The sequence below is a fragment of the Podarcis vaucheri genome (assembly GCF_965113315.1).
Source record: "Podarcis vaucheri genome assembly, chromosome: 16".
In the NCBI taxonomy this organism is placed as follows: domain Eukaryota; kingdom Metazoa; phylum Chordata; class Lepidosauria; order Squamata; family Lacertidae; genus Podarcis; species Podarcis vaucheri.
In genome coordinates this window covers 32,674,410-32,696,313 of record NC_138754.1, presented here as the reverse complement: position 1 = coordinate 32,696,313, position 21,904 = coordinate 32,674,410, and the positions used below count along the sequence as shown (strand labels likewise).

The window sequence follows — 21,904 nt, the reverse complement described above, 5'->3', positions numbered from 1 at the left end:
CTCACTGAGCTGTATCCAGCTAAATAGTTCTGCTAGTGCAAGTATTTCTGCTTGTCCAGTGGTACTTCCTCTGTGCCCTCCCCAAGGGTTTGTGGGGACCCTCAGAACAGATTTAGGGGGGCATGGGAAAGAGGGAATATTTCTTCATGCTGCCTGAAGTCCTTGTGCTAGCAGATCTATTTAGTAGGATGCTATTATCGCTGGCTAGAGGCATGCCAATACACACTTTACTGAATGGTGTTCAACTTCGTACTATAAACTTTTCCAATTTGTATTTTCTCAGACTTAAAAAGAAACTGCTGCAGTTTTTGATGCTGCTCTTGTCTCCAGAGTTGTTTTAGCTGTTTTAAATTCTCTCTCTCTCTCTCCCACCCCCATGACACACACACACCAGCTACCCTTTCTGAGGTAAAAAGGCAATTAGAATGTTATAACAATACACAAACATGTCAGTAGTTGCAATTTTAGAAATTCTCCTTTCCCGTCGTCATTAGAGAGTATTGCTATGCTTCATGCACTCAAATCATTAGGCACCAAAACAGAGACATGAATACCCCAAACACTGCGTTCCCTAAAGCAGCTGTCACGGCAAATCAGTATCAGGCATCTATACATAGGGAAGTTATGCTTAGGCACTTATCAAGGGAAGGGTTGTAGCTCACTGGTTTTGCATGCCAGAGGTCCCAGGTTCAATCACCGGCGTCTCCAGCTGGCAAAGACTTCCTGCCTAAACCCTGGAGTGCTGCTGCAGCTCAGTGTAGATGATACTGAGGTAGGCGGCGGTCTGACTCTGTACAAAGCAGCTTCCTATGAACAAGCTTGGATAGAAAACCCAAAACATAAATCCACATTCTAAAAAACCAAACACCTTCAGTTCCACTCTCAAACCAGAGTATGGAATTTGGTATAACCAGAGAGGAGCCAAACGTTGATCAGCTTCAGGTGGCCACTTTTATTATTATCAACAGTCATATCTAGAAACTGGAATTTTCAATGGGCATTGCTGTCCACTAAACATGCAAGTGGTGGGAGATGATCATTTTCTGTGTTGGAGGCAACCTCAAATGGTCAACGTCATGCCTATATGCCAGTTGTAAGATTGCTATATAGTCAATTACAGCAGAATTCTAATTGAGTTTGGTACCTTTCTCTGTGAAGTAGTGTTTTTATTTGTACACAGATTGTAACAGCTGGTGTTTTTAGTTTGATAATTTTATTTCCTTAATTGTTTATACATGATGGCCCATGTGGTCCCTTCCAACTCTACAATATCAGGAAGTCTTTAATGTTTGGTGTTTTATTATGTTTTTATAAGTGCTGCAAGCTGCCCAAAGTTGCCAGGGGAAACCAGCAGCTTTTGAATTATGGTGCTGGAGGAGACTCTTGAGAGTCCCATGGACTGCAAGAAGATCAAACCTCTCCATTCTGAAGGAAATCAGCCCTGAGTGCTCACTGGAAGGACAGATCCTGAAGCTGAGGCTCCAATACTTTGGCCACCTAATGAGAAGAGAAGACTCCCTGGAAAAGACCCTGATGTTGGGAAAGATGGAGGGCACAAGGAGAAGGGGACGACAGAGGACGAGATGGTTGGACAGTGTTCTCGAAGCTATGAACATGAGTTTGACCAAGCTGCGGTCAACCCCAAGGTTTTTGTTTTATAAGTCTTCTGCTTTTGGGGAGGGGAAGGAGTTACAATTCCATTCTACACCATGCTTGTGTTGGTCCTTTGGCTTGATGGTTGTGTTATTACAATTTTGGGGCCCAGTCAGTTTTGCCACAGATTGACAATTATTGGCTTGTGGTAACAAAGAGTTGGACTTCTTAACTGGTAGTGAATGCCCTGCCTGCTTAAATATGAGAGGTCACATCAGTATTGGCATTCTGCTGGCTCCTGAAGACGTGCCCATTTAGGCAAGCATTTCATTGAATTTGAACTTGTGATCTAATTGTTTTAATTGCCTTTTACACCGTTTTCCTTACTATGCTTCTTAACTGGCTTGTTTTATTGCATTTTTAAATTATGGATCCTTTTAACACCTTGACTGATTTTTTTAAATTGCGAATTTTAACTACACCTGGATTTTATACTTGTTTTGCATGCAGAAGGCAATGCTTGGCTTAGGTCTCTCTTGTCCTTCCCCTCTTTACTAAAAAATGTGGTACGCCAGTCCTGCTGTATTTGGGGACTCTCCAGCTCTAACACCAAAGCCAGCGTGGTGTAGTGGTTAAAAGCGGTAGTCTTGTAATCTGGGGAACCGGGTTCGCGTCTCCGCTCCTCCACATGCAGCTGCTGGGTGACCTTGGGCTAGTCACACTTCTTTGAAGTCTCTCATCCCCACTCACTTCACAGAGTGCTTGTTGTGGGGGAGGAAGGGAAAGGAGAATGTTAGCCGCTTGGAGACTCCTTAAAGGGAGTGAAAGGCGGGATATCAAATCCAAACTCCTCCTCCTCCTCCAGTGGAATTGGGACTGGCAGGGCAGAAAGGCAGGAAGACCAACCACTAGGTGGAGCCAGAGCGAATGATAAGCAGAGCCACCCCCTGAACCAGGGGTGCCATCTTGAATAAAATATTGGAGTGGGCAGGTAAATCCCGCCCCACATAATCGATCACATGAGACACAGTGTGCACACACACAATTTGAATGGCAATGTCTATCAACTTGGGTGCCCCGGTCCCCTCAAATATTTTTTTGGGGGTGCGAAGACTCCTCAGCCCCTAGGAGTTGGCTCTTATTTCCTGCAATGGTTGCAAGAAGGCAAGTGTGACAGCAGCTGGCCCTGCTGTAATATCCTCCACTCTCAGAGACCCTGGAGAGTCACTGCCAGTCTTGGGATAGGTGTACAAAAGGCTGTATCCAATGTCCATTTGTTGCGCCAGCAGATGGCAACATTTAAAGGTTGTGCAACAAGGGAATCCAACACAACAGTTGTGTAATCTGCTTAACAGTAAACTTTGGTAATGCACTTGTATTTTCCCTTGTGCAACAATGTTCTGTTAGCACAACTATGCCCCTAAGTGATTTCAAGCCAGTGGTACATTGCATACAACCCCAAACAGTATGACTTGGTACAGTTCACTAGCGTAGCAGCAGATACTGGAAGAGAAGCGTCCATTCCTCCCCTGCCCGCCCCCCAGGTTTTCTAATTGTGGTAGTGTTTCCTGGCTATAAACAGTGCTTCAGCAGTTGCATGCCAAAGCACTGATTTTGTTGCCCCGGCTGCATCATTTACTGTACGGATTCAACTTGCATTATTTGGTCGGTTGATCTGGCAGGAGACCTCGGTACGGCAAGCTGTGATTCTGGCTCCACTGCCAGTTGCTTTTACAGACTTAATAGCTGAAATGTCATAGACTTTATTAATCAGACTGCATTCTTTGCTAATTGATGGACATAGTTTCGGAGTTGAAATTTTTTAATACTTCACTGAGCTCGGGAGTGATCCGTCATGGAAAAAATACACAGCAGACTTTCTCTCTTGCTTCAAGCGCAACCAGCCCTAGACTGCCTGCGACATTCTCTCTCCTTCTTCTGCTTCATGTTATTTACATTATTATCCCATCCTTTGCCTTAGGCTGGGATATGGAACCTGTGCCGTGCCCTATGTTTTGGACTACAACTCCCATCAACCCTGACCATTGTTTTCATATACAGTGGTACCTCAGGTTACATATGCTTCAGGTTACATGCGCTTCAGGTTACAGACTCCGCTAACCCAGAAATAATACCTCAGGTTAAGAACTTTGCTTCAGGATGAGAACAGAAATTGTGCTCCAGCGGCGCGGCAGCAGCAGGAGGCCCCATTAGCTAAAGTGGTGCTTCAGGTTAAGAACAGTTTCAGGTTAAAAAAAGACCTCCGGAATGAATTAAGTACTTAACCTGAGGTACCAATGTATAGGGACGTCCCATTCCATAATGATAATTTTACTATGTACACACCACCCATCTTCCTGGGTTCCTCCAACCACTCTGGGCAGTTTCCAACACACACACACACACACACACACACACACACACACACACACACATATATATATATAAAACATATTTTTTAAAGTGAATAGGGTTATATCTTTATTTTTAAATGTATTTTTATTAAACATTTTCTTGGTTTACAAAAGTATGTGCAATGCTCTCTCTCTTTCTCTTTCTCCAAGTAGCATTTTTTACAGATCAGTTTCATTTGTTGAGACATTAGGAAGAAGAGGGGGAAAGAGGCAGAGGGGGGGGGGGAAAGGTGAGTGGGGGTGGGGTCAGGTGGTGGTGTTTCTATTATACTTAATATATGTGGGGGTTTGTGTCAGCATCGCTTGTGTGGGTCCTCTTTGAAGTCCGTTTGTTTTCCTTTGGTGGTGAGAGAGGCTAAGGCTGGCCTAGCGTGATCTTTGTTTTCATGTGTGAGTGGGTGGATGGGATCAGGTTAGCCATATTGATTTGTATGCTGTTGGTGGATTTTTGTCATTGTTTGTAGGGCTGATAATAAAACATTAAACATTTTGTGGGGAAAAACTTTCCCTATACAGGATTTCCTTCAGATGGCTCCGTGGGTCAGATAACTCCATACCCGCCAACATTTCTCCAATGAAAATAGGGACATCCTAAGGAAAAGTGGGATATTCCAGAATCAGATCAGAAACTGGAACGGCTTCTCTAAAACAAGGACGTCCCTGGAAAATAGGAACACCTGGAGGATCCGAGAACATAAGAAGAGCTTGCTGGATCAGACCACCTAGTCCAGCATCTTGTTTTCATGGTGGCCAAACAGATGCCCAAGGGAAACCCACCAGCAGGACCCACAAGAGCACTCTCCCCCTCCTGTGTTTCCTAACAAATGGTATTCAGAAGCATTACTGCCTTTGACTGTGGAGGAAGCATAGCAATCTTGACCAGCAGCCATCAATAGCCCTCTCCGCCATTAATTTGTCTAAACCCATCTAAGCTGGTGGCCATCACTGTCTCCTGTGGGAGCAAGTGCCATAGTTTAACTGTGCTGCATGACGTTCTTCCAACATTCAGCTTCTTTGAATGTCCATGAGTTCTAGTGCTTTGAGAAAGAGAAAAGAAACATCTCTCTCATGTCGCCCCTTACTCCAATTGAACTTAAAGGTAAAGGGACCCCTGACCATTAGGTCCAGTCGTGACCGACTCTCCCAGTGCAGAACCCAAGGTGGCTCACAAGATGCCACAGAATTGCACACCAATCCATTATAAATATTGAATAACAATTAAATAAGCTATTATATATTAAAAAACCACCAAATCAAAACAACTTAGAACCATTTACACCACCCACCTTTAGAAGTAAAAGGTAAAGGGACCCCTGACCATTAGGTCCAGTCGTGGCCGACTCTGGGGTTGCGGCGCTCATCTCGCTTTATTGGCTGAGGGAGCCAGCGTACAGCTTCCGGGTCATGTGGCCAGCATGACTAAGCCACTTCAGGCGAACCAGAGCAGCGCATGGAAATGCCGTTTACCTTCCCGCCAGAGCGGTAGCTATTTATCTACTTGCACTTTGACGTGCTTTCCAACTGCTAGGTTGGCAGGAGCAGGGACTGAACAACGGGAGCTCACCCCGTCACAGGGATTCGAACCGCCGACCTTCTGATCAGGAAGTCCTAGGCTCTGTGGTTTAACCCACAGCGCAACCCGCATCCCTTCCCAATTGAACATACTCCCTAGGAAATATATTTAGTTCTGCAATCTTCTTTATAGTGACTATTACATTCACAACAGCAGGAGAAAGAGGTACAGACTTCTTTAAGAAGCCATTGCATGTGGTCTGAAAGAAAGGAGGCGGAGGGGAGATTGCATTTCCTGCCCTACCTAAGTGGTGTCCCTGGGGGGATTTGAATTCAGGCTTCTTAAAAGCCTGCACTCTAGATAACACACTGCCCCACACTTAGGAGCTAGCAGGAAGCATTTAATTTCAACTATGCATATGTGCTTCCTCCTCCTGGAATCAACATATTGTGGTTTTATTTTTATTTTATTTTTCTTAATAAAAAACAGAATTCCCCAAAAATAAATTGGACCCAGTTTTCAAATCAGCCATTCAGTGGGGCAGAGGAGGGAAGAATGAAGCTTGAGGCATGATCATAAAAAGAGAGAGCGTTATGCTCCACAATTATGGCACTGCTTCTGCTAATTAAGGCAGCATGGTATATGGAAAACAAGACGTATAGATAGAGAAATCTGGTTTCAAATTCCTGCTCGGTTGTCAACCTCACTGGGCGTCCTTAGGATCACCCACCTCTCGACCTAACCCACATCATATGGCTACTGTGAGCATGAAAAACCACACCAGACCATCTAAACCAGGGGTTCCCAAACTGTGGTCTGTTGACTAGTGGTGGTCCGTGCTGTTTTTGTGGATTTGTGGTTGGAGACAGGAGACAGCCCATCCATCACATCAAATATTCTCACATAATATAGATTTGCAGTTGTTCATCCATTGCCTCCTCCACTTCTCACATAATATTCTGCTGTGTTACAACCTGAACGCTACAGAATTCAATTTGAAATACAGCAAAGTAACAGGCAAGAAACAAAACAAGCAATAAAATACAGTTGCAGAGTATTGCAATTGCTACGACAGGCGGAGGTTAGTATGCAACTACATATGTACTGAAATTAATGAACACAGATAAGTTGGGCCCATTAATTTCAATGGTCTACTCTGAGTAAACCTTAGTCGAATTCCACCCAGAAAAACCATCAAGTGGTCCACCAAAACCCTCAACAATTTCCCCATGGTCTGTGGGAAGAAAAGTTTGGGAACCACAGATCTAAACAAATTGTGAGGATATTTTCACTTTTATAAAGATGCAACTACATACATATGCTAGTGGATAGCCTTACGGGATCTCTGTGGGACTTACTTGTTTCTCCTGGGGTGTGGAGGGTCTCCCTTAATAGACTTGGGGCACTGGCCAAGTTTGCATATACTATGTGGCATGTGTATAGCCACAAATTTAACCTGACTCTTGCTGTCAGGGTTTACACCGAGTATGTGGTGCCAACAGGGTTATCTGGGTCCGGTACACAGTGGTCTGGTTTGCACATAACCCAAAACTATGGTTTAGCATTATGCTTGAATGCTGCCAGTGGCTTAACTATAGTGTGTTTACTTTCAACAAACCACAAGCTGAAGCAATGGTTTGTTGTTGGTTGTCCAGGGACTCAGGCAGGAATATTCCCTGGTCCTACCTGGAGATGCAAAGACATGGACCTGGGACTTCCTGAACATAGAGCAGATACCCTAACTCTGAGCTACAGCCGATCAAATACAGTACAATCTATTGGCCAAATTTATTTTCACAATGACCTGGGATGAATGTGGTAAGTTCTTTGAAACTGGTTTCTCTGATGATGCCTCCAAGTACATCTTTCATTAGGATCCACCTAGCTCATGTAGCAAGGATTATTTGGAAAGATATGCAAGCAACAATATTCAGAGCCAAATTTAGGTGATATAACTAGGGTTGCACTCCTATGCACCTGGGAATAGGCTCGATTGAGTTTACTGCCAAGTACACATATATAAGATTGGGGTGTACAGTGTTATCATATATGACAGTCTCCACCAGTAAGGAGTTACAGTCCAAAATATTTGGAGGGCATCAACTTGGGGAAGGATGCTATACAGACTTGCACAAACTAGTGGGTGGGCATCCAGCACAACAACTGTCCTAGCAGAAACTTGTTGTGTAGAAGATTCTACAATCTACTTGCAATCTATTTGCAACAGCCAGAAACCTGCTTATGTATTCTCTTATGCAATAACAGGCAGATCCATGCCATATTCATAGCCAATGACTTTTCCAAAGAATCATGGGAACCGTAGTCTGCTAAGGGAGCTGCAAATTCTAGCCCCATGAGGGGGGAATCTACAGTTTTCCTAGATATGCAAATGAGGGCTCTTATAAATGAAAGTTCCGTTATATAAAACTCCATGCATGCAAAACAGTACCCTTTCAGGGGGGGAGTTTCTGACCATGTCTTCTCCCTGATCTGCTAGCCTTCTGTGCACACAAAGTGTTATGTACTGAGTTGAATAGGATCCAAACTGAAGCAGTCTGATTGGTCCTAGAACAATAGGATCCAAATTGCAGCAGTCTGATTAGTCCTAGAACAATAGGATTCAGAATGCAGCAGTCTGATTGGTCCTAGAACAATGCAGCAGTATGATTGGTTGGCAGGAACTACCCAATCCTGCTCCAGATAGAAGTGAATCCACAACCTGATTGGCTTACAGTAGAATTCCGGAATTAGCCAATCATGTGCAGCCCATTGTGTAAATAATGTATATAAAGCAGATACTGTGAGGGGACATTCATTCATTCCTCCTCACCACTATGAGCTGAATAAAGAGCATGAAATCACTTTGCGACTCCGAGTATATTTCACAAAGGATTTTTATTTTTACACGGAGGCACATTCTATCGTACACCCTTGACTGAAGAACAGTAGGCTCCTTCTATCTGGGATGGTCTTCATCTTCCACCGAGCACGCAGTTTTGGGAGGGACGCACAAGGAGCAGGGAGGGAGGGAGGGGACACCCGTCTAGCCAGTCAGTTCAGCCAAACCAACGCTGGCGATCAATGGGGTGACAGATGTCGCAGCCAGATCACCCTCACATCCTATCATATGCATCCCTGCCTGCAACTGAAAGTAGTAAAGTCCAGTCACAGGTTTACCACCTCTGTGGGAAGAAGGCCTAGCCAATAAATCTTTTAAAAATAAATTTGCAGGCTTAGTGGTTTGTCCAATCAAAGCTCCAAGGCAGGAAATTATACTTTTTATTTGTCTGAATAGGGTTAGGGAGGTCTATCAGAAGGCTCTGACAGAAACTAATTTTTTAGCTCTCAGAGCCATGCTTAGATGTGCTGCAAAGCTGTGCAATGGTCTTGAAACAGACCAATGTCGAAATCATATTCATGACTCAAAATGATTGTGTTTCCAACAAAGAAAAAGAAAAAGAAAGAAAACTTCACAGCCACAAGATTAATGGCTTGTGAAGTCTTAAAAGGAAAAAGCCAATGTTATTTTTTGTCAAAACCATGAAGGCCAAAAAAAGACCCCAGACTGCTTACTTTCTCCTCTTCAAAAGCCATCTGTCCAGTCATATGACCGCTTGATAGAGTGCAATGCACATTCAAAGCCAATGAGTTCCCTGGAAAAAATCCTGGGAACTGTGGCTTCTTTAAGTGACTGCGAATTGTAGCTCTGTGAAGGGGAATACAATGTTCTCTTAAACAGAAAAAGTAAAAAATAAAAATCGAATATGAAAACACAGCACAAACTCCATTCGTGGGTAAACAAAATAACTGAGGTAGGAGCCGCACCCACACGTCACCCACCCACAAAAACATCTCCCAAATACATCATTGGCAGTCCTCTGCACACAAACCTCACCCTCAACTATTCCCAACTACCACAGTATCCATAATACAGCTAGTACGCAGCCAGCTATTTGTTGCAAAGCTAACATCTGGCACACACAAAAAACCTAGGCAGCATTAAATACAACCAGTTAATTCACCCACCTCTATCTAGGGCAATACAGATCATACAGAGAATGTTCCCTTCTCATCTCCCACCTGGTTGGACATAGTTGGTTGTTGTTAATCTGTTCTTCACCCTAAGGTCCTGGGGCAGGTTACTGGGACAGATCACAACTATTTAAACACGATATTAAAAAAACAGTTTGAAACAACGTACAATCAAAAAAACTGGGTGGGCCCTAAAAATCCTCTCACAGTAAACTGATTCAGTCTCTCACACTGAGTCGTATTAATAAACCTTACAACCCTTCAGAAAATATAATCCAGACTCTGACCCCTGGCAGCAAAAAAACACAACTTCAGTTACCACCCAATAATACACCACACACTTTCTCCTCTGGGATAATAAATTCAACTCTAGAAACTTAAAGCAGGTTGTGCCCCTGGGGCAGACCCAATGAGTTCCTATGACTACATGGTCAAAATCAAGGAACTTTAGGCCAATGGAGACAAGGTGTTACTTGTGCTAATGCAATTGACATGTGTGCTTGTTTATATCAACAGCAGCAGAGGGGGAAGCCTGAACAGGGATATTTCTTTGGCCTGGGGAGTGGAGTTTAACTCTTTCTTTCCAAATCCTGACAAAATTGGCTCTCAGAAGCTGCTTCTACCATTTCATCTGAACAGGGCCAATGGACACTACAAATGCAAACAGCAGCTTTGGAGTGAGGATTTTTGTCAGGAGCATGTCAGGGATAGAAAAGAGTTAAAATTTTACTCCTCACAGTCCCAAAGTTGTTAAGGCTTCCCTGAGGTTACTGTTCACATGAATTAATCTGCGTATTTATTTTTTAAAAATGTAATCAACATCATTTATAGTTTGGACCATTAGGTTGTATCCAAGGTAGAGCTAAGTTAAAGTCATTTAGCGGTACACTTGTTCTGTTGACAAAATGATATGCACCAATGGAACGTAGGCCAATCCACACCATACATATTATAGCACACCCAACACACCTTCAAAGCACATGGCTTCCCCCAAAGAATCCTGGGAACTGTAGTTCTTCCTGTTAATCGTGCTGCTTTAAACGTGGATCTTTATTGTATTTTGATTTTGATTTGTAATGTTTTATTTTCTCTTGCCTCTGAAAGCCTTACTGGAAATGTAACATGGTATAAAAATTAAACACACACACACTCACGAACCCTGCCATTTTCACTGCCAAATTTCAGCGATGGAACAAATGATTAGCCTATGACACTTGCCTCTTACAATCTCTTTAAAGACAGAAATCGAGAACCAGTGGCCCTTCAGATGTTATTCAATTCCTCACTTTGCTGGTCCAGTGCCAGATTTAGGGTGGTGCAGGCTGTTCCTCTGCAAAGGGCACCAAGCCAAGGGGTGCAAAAAATCCATTTCGGGGTGCCAAATTTTGGCCTTGCACAGGGCGCCATATTACAAAAGATGACCCATGTCCGCCCCTGATTAGCCTCATAAAGCATGACTTACAGTCAAGGATAATGGAAACCGTCCCCCAAAATACCGCGTGGGCAACAGACTTCGCCCCACGTTGGCAGCAACAGTGTGAGAACAGCAGTCAAACAGATCACACAGGTTTAAGAAACTGTACAAAAGCCTGAAGCACCTGTTTGCCTAAAAAGGGAAAGTAGGAGGCAGTATGTAGCAGGTACAGTTTCAGACCTCCGAGTCCCTGAAAACAAAGCAAAAGCCATCCTCTGTTATCTATGGCCAGAGGACCAAATTAATTAGCTCAACAGGCTCATCTGAGCAGCTCTGCCTCGCCCCCCCCCACCTGTTTTAATCGGGATTTCCATCTAAGGCACCGATTCCAGAGCGTGAAAAGCCTTTTAGATATGAGGTGGTCAGGTCCTTCCTTGCAACTTAATTAAAAGGAGAGCGGGGCGGGCGGGGGAGGGAGCGAGAGAGGGGAGGAGTACACGTGACAGATCAAAGAGGAAAACACACTCGTGTGTCCTTGCTCTATAGCCCACCCCCCGTCTCCAAATTTTCCGGGTAGCATAGTATAAAAAACCAAAAAACAGAAAAAGACCAGAGTCAACGGGGTGAGAATAAAAAGCGACCGTGTACGCTGCTCTCCACACTCGGGCAGAGAAAATCATAAACATCTCCCCTCGCTGACTTGAAAGGCGGTAGCCGCCTCCCGCTCTCCACCCACCTTTTTTTTATTTTTCACACATGGGCACAATTTGCAAATCAAAGCGTTTCCTTCTCTTCCAGATCCCCCAGCACAAACCACCACTCGCTGGAAAAACAAAAACATCCTGGCATGTCTGGACAAGCCAACCCACCGACCCCCCCCCCACTCCCCCGTTGAAGAGAAAACGCAATTACGCACCAACCCCACACTTTGTGGCTCGGCGTTATGAGCCCCCCCCCCCACTCCCCACGCATCACCTACGGCTGGAGTTGGGAGTTTTAAGGGTGCCCCGCCACCCCTCACTAAGAGGGAGAAATCTACCCAGCAGGAAGGAGGGGGACCCGAAAGAGAGCACCCCCTCCCCGCCCGCCCACCCACCACGTAAACATCCCCACGGGGTTACCTTGGCTTCTGACCCCCAGATGCAGAACGCCGCCGCTGTCAACAGATGGAGCCAGCCTGATCTCAGGGGTAAAGGGGGACTTTTGCCCATGCTTGTTGGCTCCTGGAGCTGCTTTTGGCAGCGGGTTTGTGCGTTGGGAAGGGAGCGAGAGCAAGAGCTAGAGCAGCTGTTCCTAATACCTTTGCCTCCCAAGATTGGTCCTCCTTCTGCGCCCTCTCTCTCTCTCATTCCCCCTTTCCTCCTCCTCCACTCACTCTCTCCTCCTGTTCTCCCTCCCCTCATCTCCTTTCTCTTCGCTCTAAACTCCCCCCACCCCACCAAAAAAACGCACAAAACACCCTCAGGGTCTGTATCACCTGCAGCAGGGATGGGTGGAAGACGATGGGGAAAGTTGAGTCTTTTCCTCCCTTTGCTCAAACACCATTTAGGTCCCAGGAAGATTTCTGGACATGGGAGCTGCACACAGCCAGCAGCCTTGATTTCGTGGGAGAAACTCATGGATGGTTGTTGTTGTTGCTGCTGCTGCTGCTGCTGCTGCTGTTGTGTGGTGTCGTCAAAACCCCACCACCACGCAAAAAGAGATCTATAAAGGTTTCTTCCCTTCCCATCCCATCCAACCCCCAAAGCCAGTTTTCCACAACTGAGCCAGTCCACTTTGGGGGGGGGGAGTTCAGATCAGAGGAGGAGATTTATTTATTTATTGCAATTGCCCCTATAAGTCCAGCAGCTGTTACAGTCTTAATTACCAAGTTGAGGATCTCCCTGCCCTATTGAAGAACTGTCCAAAATGATCTACCTTACCCAATACTTGCCTTGTCTTACAGGGACAAACAAAACAGGTATCTATTGGACTTCCACTTTCAGCTCTGATAAATATTTGTCAAAGGAACATGGGGGTCCAGGTTTAGTCCTCAGCATCTCCAGGTATAGCTAAGAGAGATTACCTTCCTGAAATGTTGGAGACTCACTGCCAGTCAGTGTAGGCAATGTTGACCTACTGTGGCTCGGTATCAGGGGCACCAACTTGACTAAAATATGGGGGGCCCCCTCAGGTAACCAACACCCTGAATAATAGATCACATGACGTGGCATGCACACACCATTCAAATGGCAATGGCCTTGAACTTGGGGGGAGCTGGCTCCCTCAAATATTGGCTCCTATGCTTGGTATATGCTGGGACGCAGGTGGCACTGTGTGTTAAACCACTGAGCCTAGGACTTGCCAATCAGAATGTTGGCGGTTCGAATCCCTGCGACGGGGTGCGCTCCCATTGCTCGGTCCCTGCTCCTGCCAACCTAGCAGTTCGAAAGCATGTCAAAGTGCAAGTAGATAAATAGGTACCGCTCCAGCGGGAAGGTAAACCGCGTTTCCGTGCGCTGCTCTGGTTCGCCAGAAGCGGCTTAGTCATGCTGGCCACATGACCTGGAAGCTGTACGCTGGCTCCCTCAGCCAATAAAGCGAGATGAGCGTCGCAACCCCAGAGTTAGTCACGACTGGACCTAATGGTCAGGGGTCCCTTTACCTTTATGCTTGGTATAAGGCAGTTTCCTATGTTCCTAAATTACAGGAGGAAGCAGCTTTCAAACTTCTTTGTGTGCATGGCCATGGACCACTTAAAAATTGCTCAAAGTCGCAGTAGCCTACTTAATAAACTATTGTTTTATTTGTTCTGTGAATCAAAGCACATAAGTGATATTTTAATAATTGTATTCTTGCCTTTCTAATACAATGGATAAAAAAACCCTAAAGTAATGTGTTTTTTTCCCCATCAGCGCCACATTGCTGTCAAAACTAGCACCATATAATGAAAAACACAGGCCTGATGCGTTATTAGCCTGTTTGTTGCTTTGAACATATACAAAATGGCTTTGATCTCCAGTGTGGAGGGAAGGGGGAAATTAATAAAATTTATGTTTGGATTAACTGGCCTATTAAAGTTTACGTACTAATTGCTCAACTATTGTGGAGGCAAAATCCTTTGCAGACCTGCTGCAAGTCATTTGATGATACACCAATAGATCTTAATCAACCTCTGCCCACCCCAAGTCAGATTATTTGTCTGTTTAGCCCAATCATGTTGACTCTGATTGGCAGCAAATCTCCACAGTCTCAGGCAAAATATTCCCCATCATCTGCTAGCTGATCATGACTGTGTACACATTACCACTCGCTCTGGCTCCAGCATACTTCCACCGCTGGTGTCTGAAACTGAGTACACTGGATGTTAGGTAAAGGTAAAGGGACCCCTGACCATTAGGTCCAGTCGTGGCCAACTCTGGGGTTGCGGCGCTAATCTTGCTTTATTGGCCGAGGGAGCCGGCGTACAGCTTCCGGGTCATGTGGCCAGCATGACTAAGCCGCTTCTGGCGAACCAGAGCAGCGCACGGAAAAGCTGTTTACCTTCCCGCCGGAGCGGTACCTATTTATCTACTTGCACTTTGAGGTGCTTTCGAACTGCTAGGTTGGCAGGAGCTGGGACAGAGCAACGGGAGCTCACCCCGTTGCGGGGATTCAAACCGCCGACCTTCTGATCAGCAAGTCTTAGACTCTGGTTTAACCCACAGCGCCACCCTCGTCCCTACACTGGATGTTAGCCACAGTCAATAGGTACCCTGTAGCTTCTTGAGAAATACTCATAGATTCATAGAATTGTAGAGCTGAAAGGGACTACGAAGGTCATCTAGTCCAACCCCTTGCAGTGCAGGAATCTTTTGCCCAACTTGCTGCTCAAACCCACAACCCTGAGATTAAGACTCTCATGTTCTATGACAAGGGTAGGCAAGCTAAGGCCCGGGGGCCGGATCTGGCCCAATTGCCTTCTCAATCCAGTGGCCTGCAGATGGTCGTCGTGTTACATGAGTAGAATGTGTCCTTTTATTTAAAATGCATCTCTGGGTTATTTGTGGGGCATAGGAATTCATTCTTTTTTCAGAGTATAGTCCGGCCCCCCACATGGTCTGAGGGACGGTGGACCGGCCCCCTGCTGAAAAAGTTTGCTGACCTCTGTTCTATCAACTGAGTTATGTACTCCCACCCCTCTCACACATGAAAACAAAGTTCATCACAGCCAGTTACAAGCAACCAACCACACCCTAGGCCAACCCCAACCTCTCTCACCACCAAAGGAACACAAACGAATTGCACAAGCGACACTGACACAAAACCCCACACATACATTAAGTAGAATAGAAGCATTGCCACCCCACCCCACCCCACTCACCGTGCCCTCCTCCACCTCTTCCCCCCTTTTCTTCCTAATGTAACACTAATGTCTCAACAAATGAAACTGATCTGTAGAAAATGTAACTTGAAAAAAGAGACATTGCATGTACTTTTGTCAACCAAGAAATATTTAATAAAAATATGTTAAAAACAACACCCCCCAAAAAAAACCTATGTACTTTCCCTCAAACCAGCTTCCATCCAATTTGAAAATGGAAGCGGCAGTTAAGATGAGGTGTGTACATTTCAGATAACCATTGCACATGCTCAGATGACAGCTTCAGTGAATTGGATTTCAGCACAGGGAAACAAATCAGGAAATGGGCATTGTGTGAAGAAGACATCCCTGCCCTCTCTCTGGTGTGTATAGCATATGACTTGAAATGGAGGGGCGCAGGAATGGCCTTGAGGTGTTTCAAACTTCTACACCTACCCTGTTTCAACTAGAGTTGCCTACCAGCTAAAGACTGAATCTTCTGCTTTAAATATATGTTGCAGATGTAGATGTCCCTTCCCTCAGGCTCTTCCCTCAGGCTCTTAATCTCAAAAGAACTTAATCTCTCCCCACATCTTTCTCCCCCACAACTCCACAACGCCTATGATAGCAGTGTGTCACACCAAACGTGACTGACTTGTAGACAGGACTCTATGAACTGAAAACGGAGGTGCTATATGTGCCTTTGTTAGCCATGAAAATCAATAAAAGCAATAAAAAGAAAATACATGGCATACAAGGAAAAAGAAAAGGGCGGGAGGAGGAAAACACAAGATCAAAATGAGTTCTTCAAACTTACAATTATTTAACTTTCTCTCCCCATTGTCTGTTGATGGTGTATAACCAGCAACAGTTTCGGACTTGCACCTACTGTGTATTTTTCTAAGGGCTATCGTTCAAAATACACTTTATTTTGTTTTGGCTACCAAACTGCTGTCATCTGACAATGGCATTTTATGAAACATAGCCCTTCTTCCCAGCGCTTAATCTGAATTTTGAAAGAGAAGTTGAGTTGTGATGTTTCTCAGCTTTCACAGTTAAATCCCCCTGTGATTGCCAATGTTAATACAAGTTGGATGTGCGTGGTTTTTTGGTGGGGGGAGATCTGTCTGACAAGGAATTCAAAAGGATTTAGAAAATAAAGAAAAACCCACAAGAACACACGAAGTTCTGAACAAGAGCCTTAATCTGACAGTAGCAAAGATTCTGATTAGTGTTCTTACATCTTTAGGATGTAAGCCTGCAGAGAGTCTCAGACAAGCACATAATGTGCTTGGAATAACCTGTCAAGCACATAGCGCGAGCGGACGAGGGGAGTCTGCAGGTTTAAAATTGCCGTTCTTTTTAGGAACTTATGACTCCCCGTTAGCTGAATTCCTTTGCAGAGGTCATCTGAGTACAGTCACCCGTAATCCCTTCAAGAAAATGCCAATTCTGCTGCTGTACTAAAATTGAGCTACATACTGATATAACACATGCTGTTTCCCCCTCTTTGCTTAAGCTGCCAAAGACCCAGTTTCACCTCTCCAGTAATTCCTCCCTCTTACCAGGTTCGACTTCCACCTGCCACCCAGTTTCACTTTGGCCATTCCTAAGGATTAAAAAAGCAATAAGTCACGGTATTCACAAGCCATTATTTCAGTTCCTTAAGTCTCTTGGCACATAGGAGTACCCAAGGGGCTTAGGCCCCATCTGAACTATACATTTAAAGCAGTATCATACCACTTCAAACATCCATGGCTTTCCTCAGAGAATCCTGGGAAATGTAGTTTGTTGATAGTTGATAGGAGTCCCCTGTTGCGCTCGCAGAACTACAGTTCCCAGAGTGGTTTAAAAGTCAACCTCTTTTCCCAGGAAACTCTGGGAATTCTCTCTCTCTCTCTCTCTCTCTCTCTCTCTCTCTCTCTCTCTCTCCCCACCCCTCCCCAAGCTTCTAGCATGGCTCACATTGCTCTGTTTCAATACAATCTTGAGTGTCAGAGCATGTGCAGAGTTTTTTTTGCAGAAGAGAGTTTCTGAGGGAGCATCGCTGAACTCCTGAGCAAATGTTCCCACAAAGATCTTCCTTCAAAGAGCAACATATATGGGGTTGTCCTCTGGTATCTTCACAGCACACAAGTTCCCCGGTTTCTGAGTGGTTTAAATACATAATATGGATGCAGCCAAGCTTCCACTGGAGTTCATGTTTCAAAGCCTCCTTAATGTATGGAGGGGATATTTATTTAAGCTTGAAGCTGGGGAGTTAAGGGCAAACTCTTCTCTGTGTGCTGCAATGCTCAGAGGACAAATTCCGTCCTCCCCCACCACAGCACCAGAGTGATGGACTAGGTAGGACCTGGGAGACTTGGGTTCCAAGCCCCCACACAGCCATGAAGCTCACTGAGGGACCTTGGACTAGCCAGTATCTCTCAGCCTAAGCTGTTGTTGTGAGGAGAAAGTGTGGAGAGGAACACCATTTTCACCACATTGAGCTTCTTGGAAGAAAGGTTGTATATAAATGTAATAATAATAATAAATTAATAAATAAAAATTGGACTTGGGGAGGTAAAAATCTCGCCGGCTCCAATAGGAGTCTGCTTTCAAGCCTAATTGTTTTTGGAGACTATTTTCAGGGGGGTTTCAGCTGAGGAGGGAGGCTCGGTACCTAGGGAGATAAGCCCTCTATTAAGTAGTGGGTGGACATAGCAGACAACACAGAGATTTCTCCAAGTAGTTCTTTATAAGTAAGCTGGAACTGAACTGAACAGCAAACAGCTCAGCCGGCCTGCTTTTATAGGAAGCCGGCTGTCAACACTGTAACAACAACAGCCCAGGGTATCCCGCCTAAATTAACTTACGTGGACCTGAGTGAAAACTAATATACACAATACCCCTGGTGGCCAGGGTGAGAACTTCAATACATAACACCCTCCCCTCTCACCTTACTGCCACCTGGGCTAAGTACAGAGGCACTGGAAAATAATCTTCTGTTTATTTAACACAGCTCAGAACTATGAATATGTCCACCTTCTCATAAGAACATAAGCAGAACCTGCTGGATCAGACCAAAGTTGTCCCCCTCCCCATCCAGCACCCTGGGCCGTCCCAAGACATTTTGGCACCTTAGGAGGACCACAAAATGATACCTGCCTCCTGCCAGGGAAGAGCTGGCGAGTGAAGATCTACATCAGACACAAGGGGGAATAAAGATCTACATCAGTGCCTCCTATTCGCCAGGTGACCACTGTAGAGTGGCAGCAGCAATGGGCAATGCATTTCTTGGGAGGCTGGAACTGTTGGCCCTGTGAATCCTACTGCCCAAGGTGGCCGCCTCACCTTGCCTCATGGTTGGGCTCGTTCTGCTCAGAGTGGACTTTGAAGACACTCAAACTCAGGACGAAAGGGAGAAACATGCTAGGAGGAAGGCACATTTGGCAAACCCTCACCGTGACCAACTCCTGCCCAGAAACCTATGTCCCCACTGTGGAAGGATGTGTGGATCCAGAATTGGCCTCCACAGTCACTTACGGAGTCACTGTTAAGACCGTGTTCATGGAAGACAATCTTAGTTGGCTATGAGTGGTCGCCAAAGAAGAAGAAGGTCAAACAGATGAACTGGACACTTAGAGCAACTCATGCATTTTTTAGGAGGTCTTCTCAGATAAACACTTGGTAGAGGGAGAATCAACCATTACAGCACAGAAGAACACATTCAACGTATATTATTGCTCCAGCTCCACACAGACACAGCTGTTCATTAACCAGGGTCTTATTGAATCATCCACTTAAGTGTGCCAAAGGCAGCACATTACTTACCTGGAAGGGGAGATACCTTGATCGTGGAAGGTTTTCCCAGGCTCATCCTTTACATTTCCCCACTTGTTATTTTCCAGCAATTGGCATTCGGAGGCATGCTGCCTCCTAGCAGCAGAGGTAGGACATTGGCAGCCTTTACCTCTATAAAATTGTCTAGCCCTCTCTTAAAGTTATCCATGTTGGTGGCCATCAATGCCTCTTGTGGGAATGAGTTCCATAGTTTAATAATAATAATAATAATAATAATAATAATAATAATAATAATAATAATAATTTATTTATACCCCGCCCCTCTGGCTGGGCTTCCCCAGCCACTCTGGGCGGCTTCCAAAAAAATATTAAAATACTATAATACATCATACATTAAAAGCTTCCCTAAACAGGGCTGCCTTCAGATGTCTTCTAAAAGTCTGGTAGTTGTTGTTCTCTTTGACATCTGGTGGGAGGGCGTTCCACAGGGAGGGCACCACTACCGAGAAGGCCCTCTGTCTGGTTCCCTGTAACTTGGCTTCTCGCAGTGAGGGAACCGCCAGAAGGCCCTCGGTGCTGGACCTCAGTGTCCTGGTGGAACGATGGGGGTGGAGACGCTCCTTCAGATATACTGGACCAAGGCCGTTTAGGGCTTTAAAGGTCAGCACCAACACTTTGAATTGTGCTCGGAAATGTACCCCTGCCTTAGTGCTGTATGCAGAAGTACTTTTCCCCATCTGTCCTGAGTCTTCCAGTATTCAGCTTCATTGAATGTCAACATGTTCTCATGTGTTCTCATAAGCCATCCATGCTTCCTCTTACTCATATTTTATCTAAACTAAAAGAGCCTCAGATGTTGTAGGCTTTCCTCTCTTTTTCACCTTTGATCAATCTTTCACACCATGAAGATGATTACAATATATTTAGGGGTCCAATACCATCCGTGTTGCTTGGTGTTGTGAACAGCTTTTTACTTCTGCTTGCATTTGGGGTACAAATGGGGCACCGTTCAATCTCTGCCCTCCTTCCTCTGTAAAAGAAACATATTTAAAACTAGAAGTTAAGATTCATTATTATTATTTTTTGTTCCCGGGATTTAGAGCTAACTTCAAAGCCACCATGACATTGTAATAATCACATTAGTTGGCAATGTGACAGTTGAGTTTCGGATTTACTTTGGGATTGTTTCCCCAACTTAGCAGTGCAATATACTTAAACCAGAAGGTTTTAACTGAAACAAGCATTGTTTCTCTTTCATGTTGTACGGATGCCAGTCCTGGTTGTTTGTGGATCTGTGGGCAGCCATGAAGATTGGAGCATTTCAATTCACGAACATAAAAAGACCCCTGCTGGATCAGACCAAAATGTCCACCTAATTCAAGATCCTATTTCACTCAGTGGCCAAATAGACTTCTCTGGAAGGCCCATGAGCAATGCTTGAAGGCAGTAGGCCTCTTCTACTGATGCAGAAGTAGGTAGAAATTCCACTTAGCTAAAGGCCATCAGGTGCCCTGCTTGTGGGTTTCCCATTAGCCTCTTTCAGAAACAGGATGCTGGACTAGACAGGCCTTTGGTCTGATCCACTGGGACTCTACTTATGTTCATGTCCTACAGTGACTGATAGACTTAAAATGCCTCTGTGTGGTTCCAATGTGTTTTCCCACATGGAGCTAATATCAGGCAAGATCTGCTTGACCCGACTCTGCACTGGCTGCCCATTAGTTGCCAGGCCCAGTTCCAAGCTGAAGTAGGTGATGGGGAGGCAGAGATGTCATGGGTGTCTCCTCCTGCTTCTTCAACAAGCTCCACTCATACCTTGTCTCCCAGAACCAGAAGAGGGCAGAAGCAGGCGGAGCAGTGGAAGACTGCATGCAGGCCCAGTCTCTGATTGCCTGGGAAAAGCCATGGAGGGCTTTTTGTGGGGAGACAGGGGCTTTCGGTCTCGGCAACTGATTCATGGGTTCAGACCTACCAGGGATGAGCTGCTCTGCTCATGCAGCCAAGTCTGTGAAGATTGTGCTTTTGCGAATTGTTAACTTTAACTCTGAATGGTGTGCTTTACTGCCAGCATGCTCCTTGTCACCTATTTGTTTCTTCAAGCACTTTTCTGTACAGCAATATAAGAAATCTTTGTGTGCTATTTTTACCAAATAAATGCATTTTTATGCACACTTTACCTTAGTAAATACATTTTTGCACACATGACTTGGATGGAGAACTGCATTGCAGAATTTTGAGAAGTACAAATTCTGGGAATAGTTTCAGGACATAAAAAAATAGAAGCAGTGTATCTGAAGAAGTGTGCATGCACACGAAAGCTCATACCAAGAACTAACTTAGTTGGTCTTTAAGGTGCTACTGGAAGGAATTTTTTTATAAAAAAATAGAATTAGGGTTCTCCTAAAATGAGAACTGAATAGGATCTCCACCCCCATCCCTTGATGTGCTACTTGATTCTACACATGTTTACCAAGAAATTCATGCTGAAAAGTCTCCAGTGGAAATAAACAGGGCTTAAAAAGGCTTAAATTTGACTGGGTTGTGTGCTCAGCCCCTGTTGAAAAGGGAAATTATTTGCCAGCAAAGCATAAACTTAATCCCAGTCTGCTAATGTGGAAAGGTAGCCACCTGCTGGCTCTCTGAGAAATCCACAATATGCCTCTTCGTCTTTGGTTTAGTTTAGAAACGAATAACTGGAAAGAATGCCTGTTTGATTACTAGGAAAGTTAGATGAATTCAATCTGAGGAACATGCACAGTTGGATACTTCTGACTGAAACCCTGCTAGCAAAACTGAGGGAGGCATAGCCTGCTATAAGCAGACTGCATTTGCCT

The 21,904-nt window shown here is 44.9% G+C and overlaps 1 protein-coding gene across 4 annotated transcripts in view; it reads right to left on the bottom strand.

The window, feature by feature from the left end:
* LOC309520994 (uncharacterized protein) overlaps positions 1-12,465 on the bottom strand; it is a 45,926-nt gene extending 33,461 nt beyond the window's left edge. Inside the window, exon 1 of one of the 4 annotated variants that reach the window (XM_082203111.1) lies at positions 12,444-12,465. Coding sequence is in view for 1 of the 4 variants with exons in the window: in XM_082203108.1 (XP_082059234.1) it covers positions 12,088-12,315 (228 nt within the window). In the remaining 3 variants the exon portion in view is untranslated. Of the gene's footprint in view, positions 1-11,318; positions 11,427-11,945; positions 12,016-12,087; positions 12,330-12,443 lie in introns of those variants that run through there. The other 3 variants (XM_082203108.1, XM_082203109.1, XM_082203110.1) reach the window with 3 other exon arrangements.
* Positions 12,466-21,904: the final 9,439 nt, after the last annotated feature.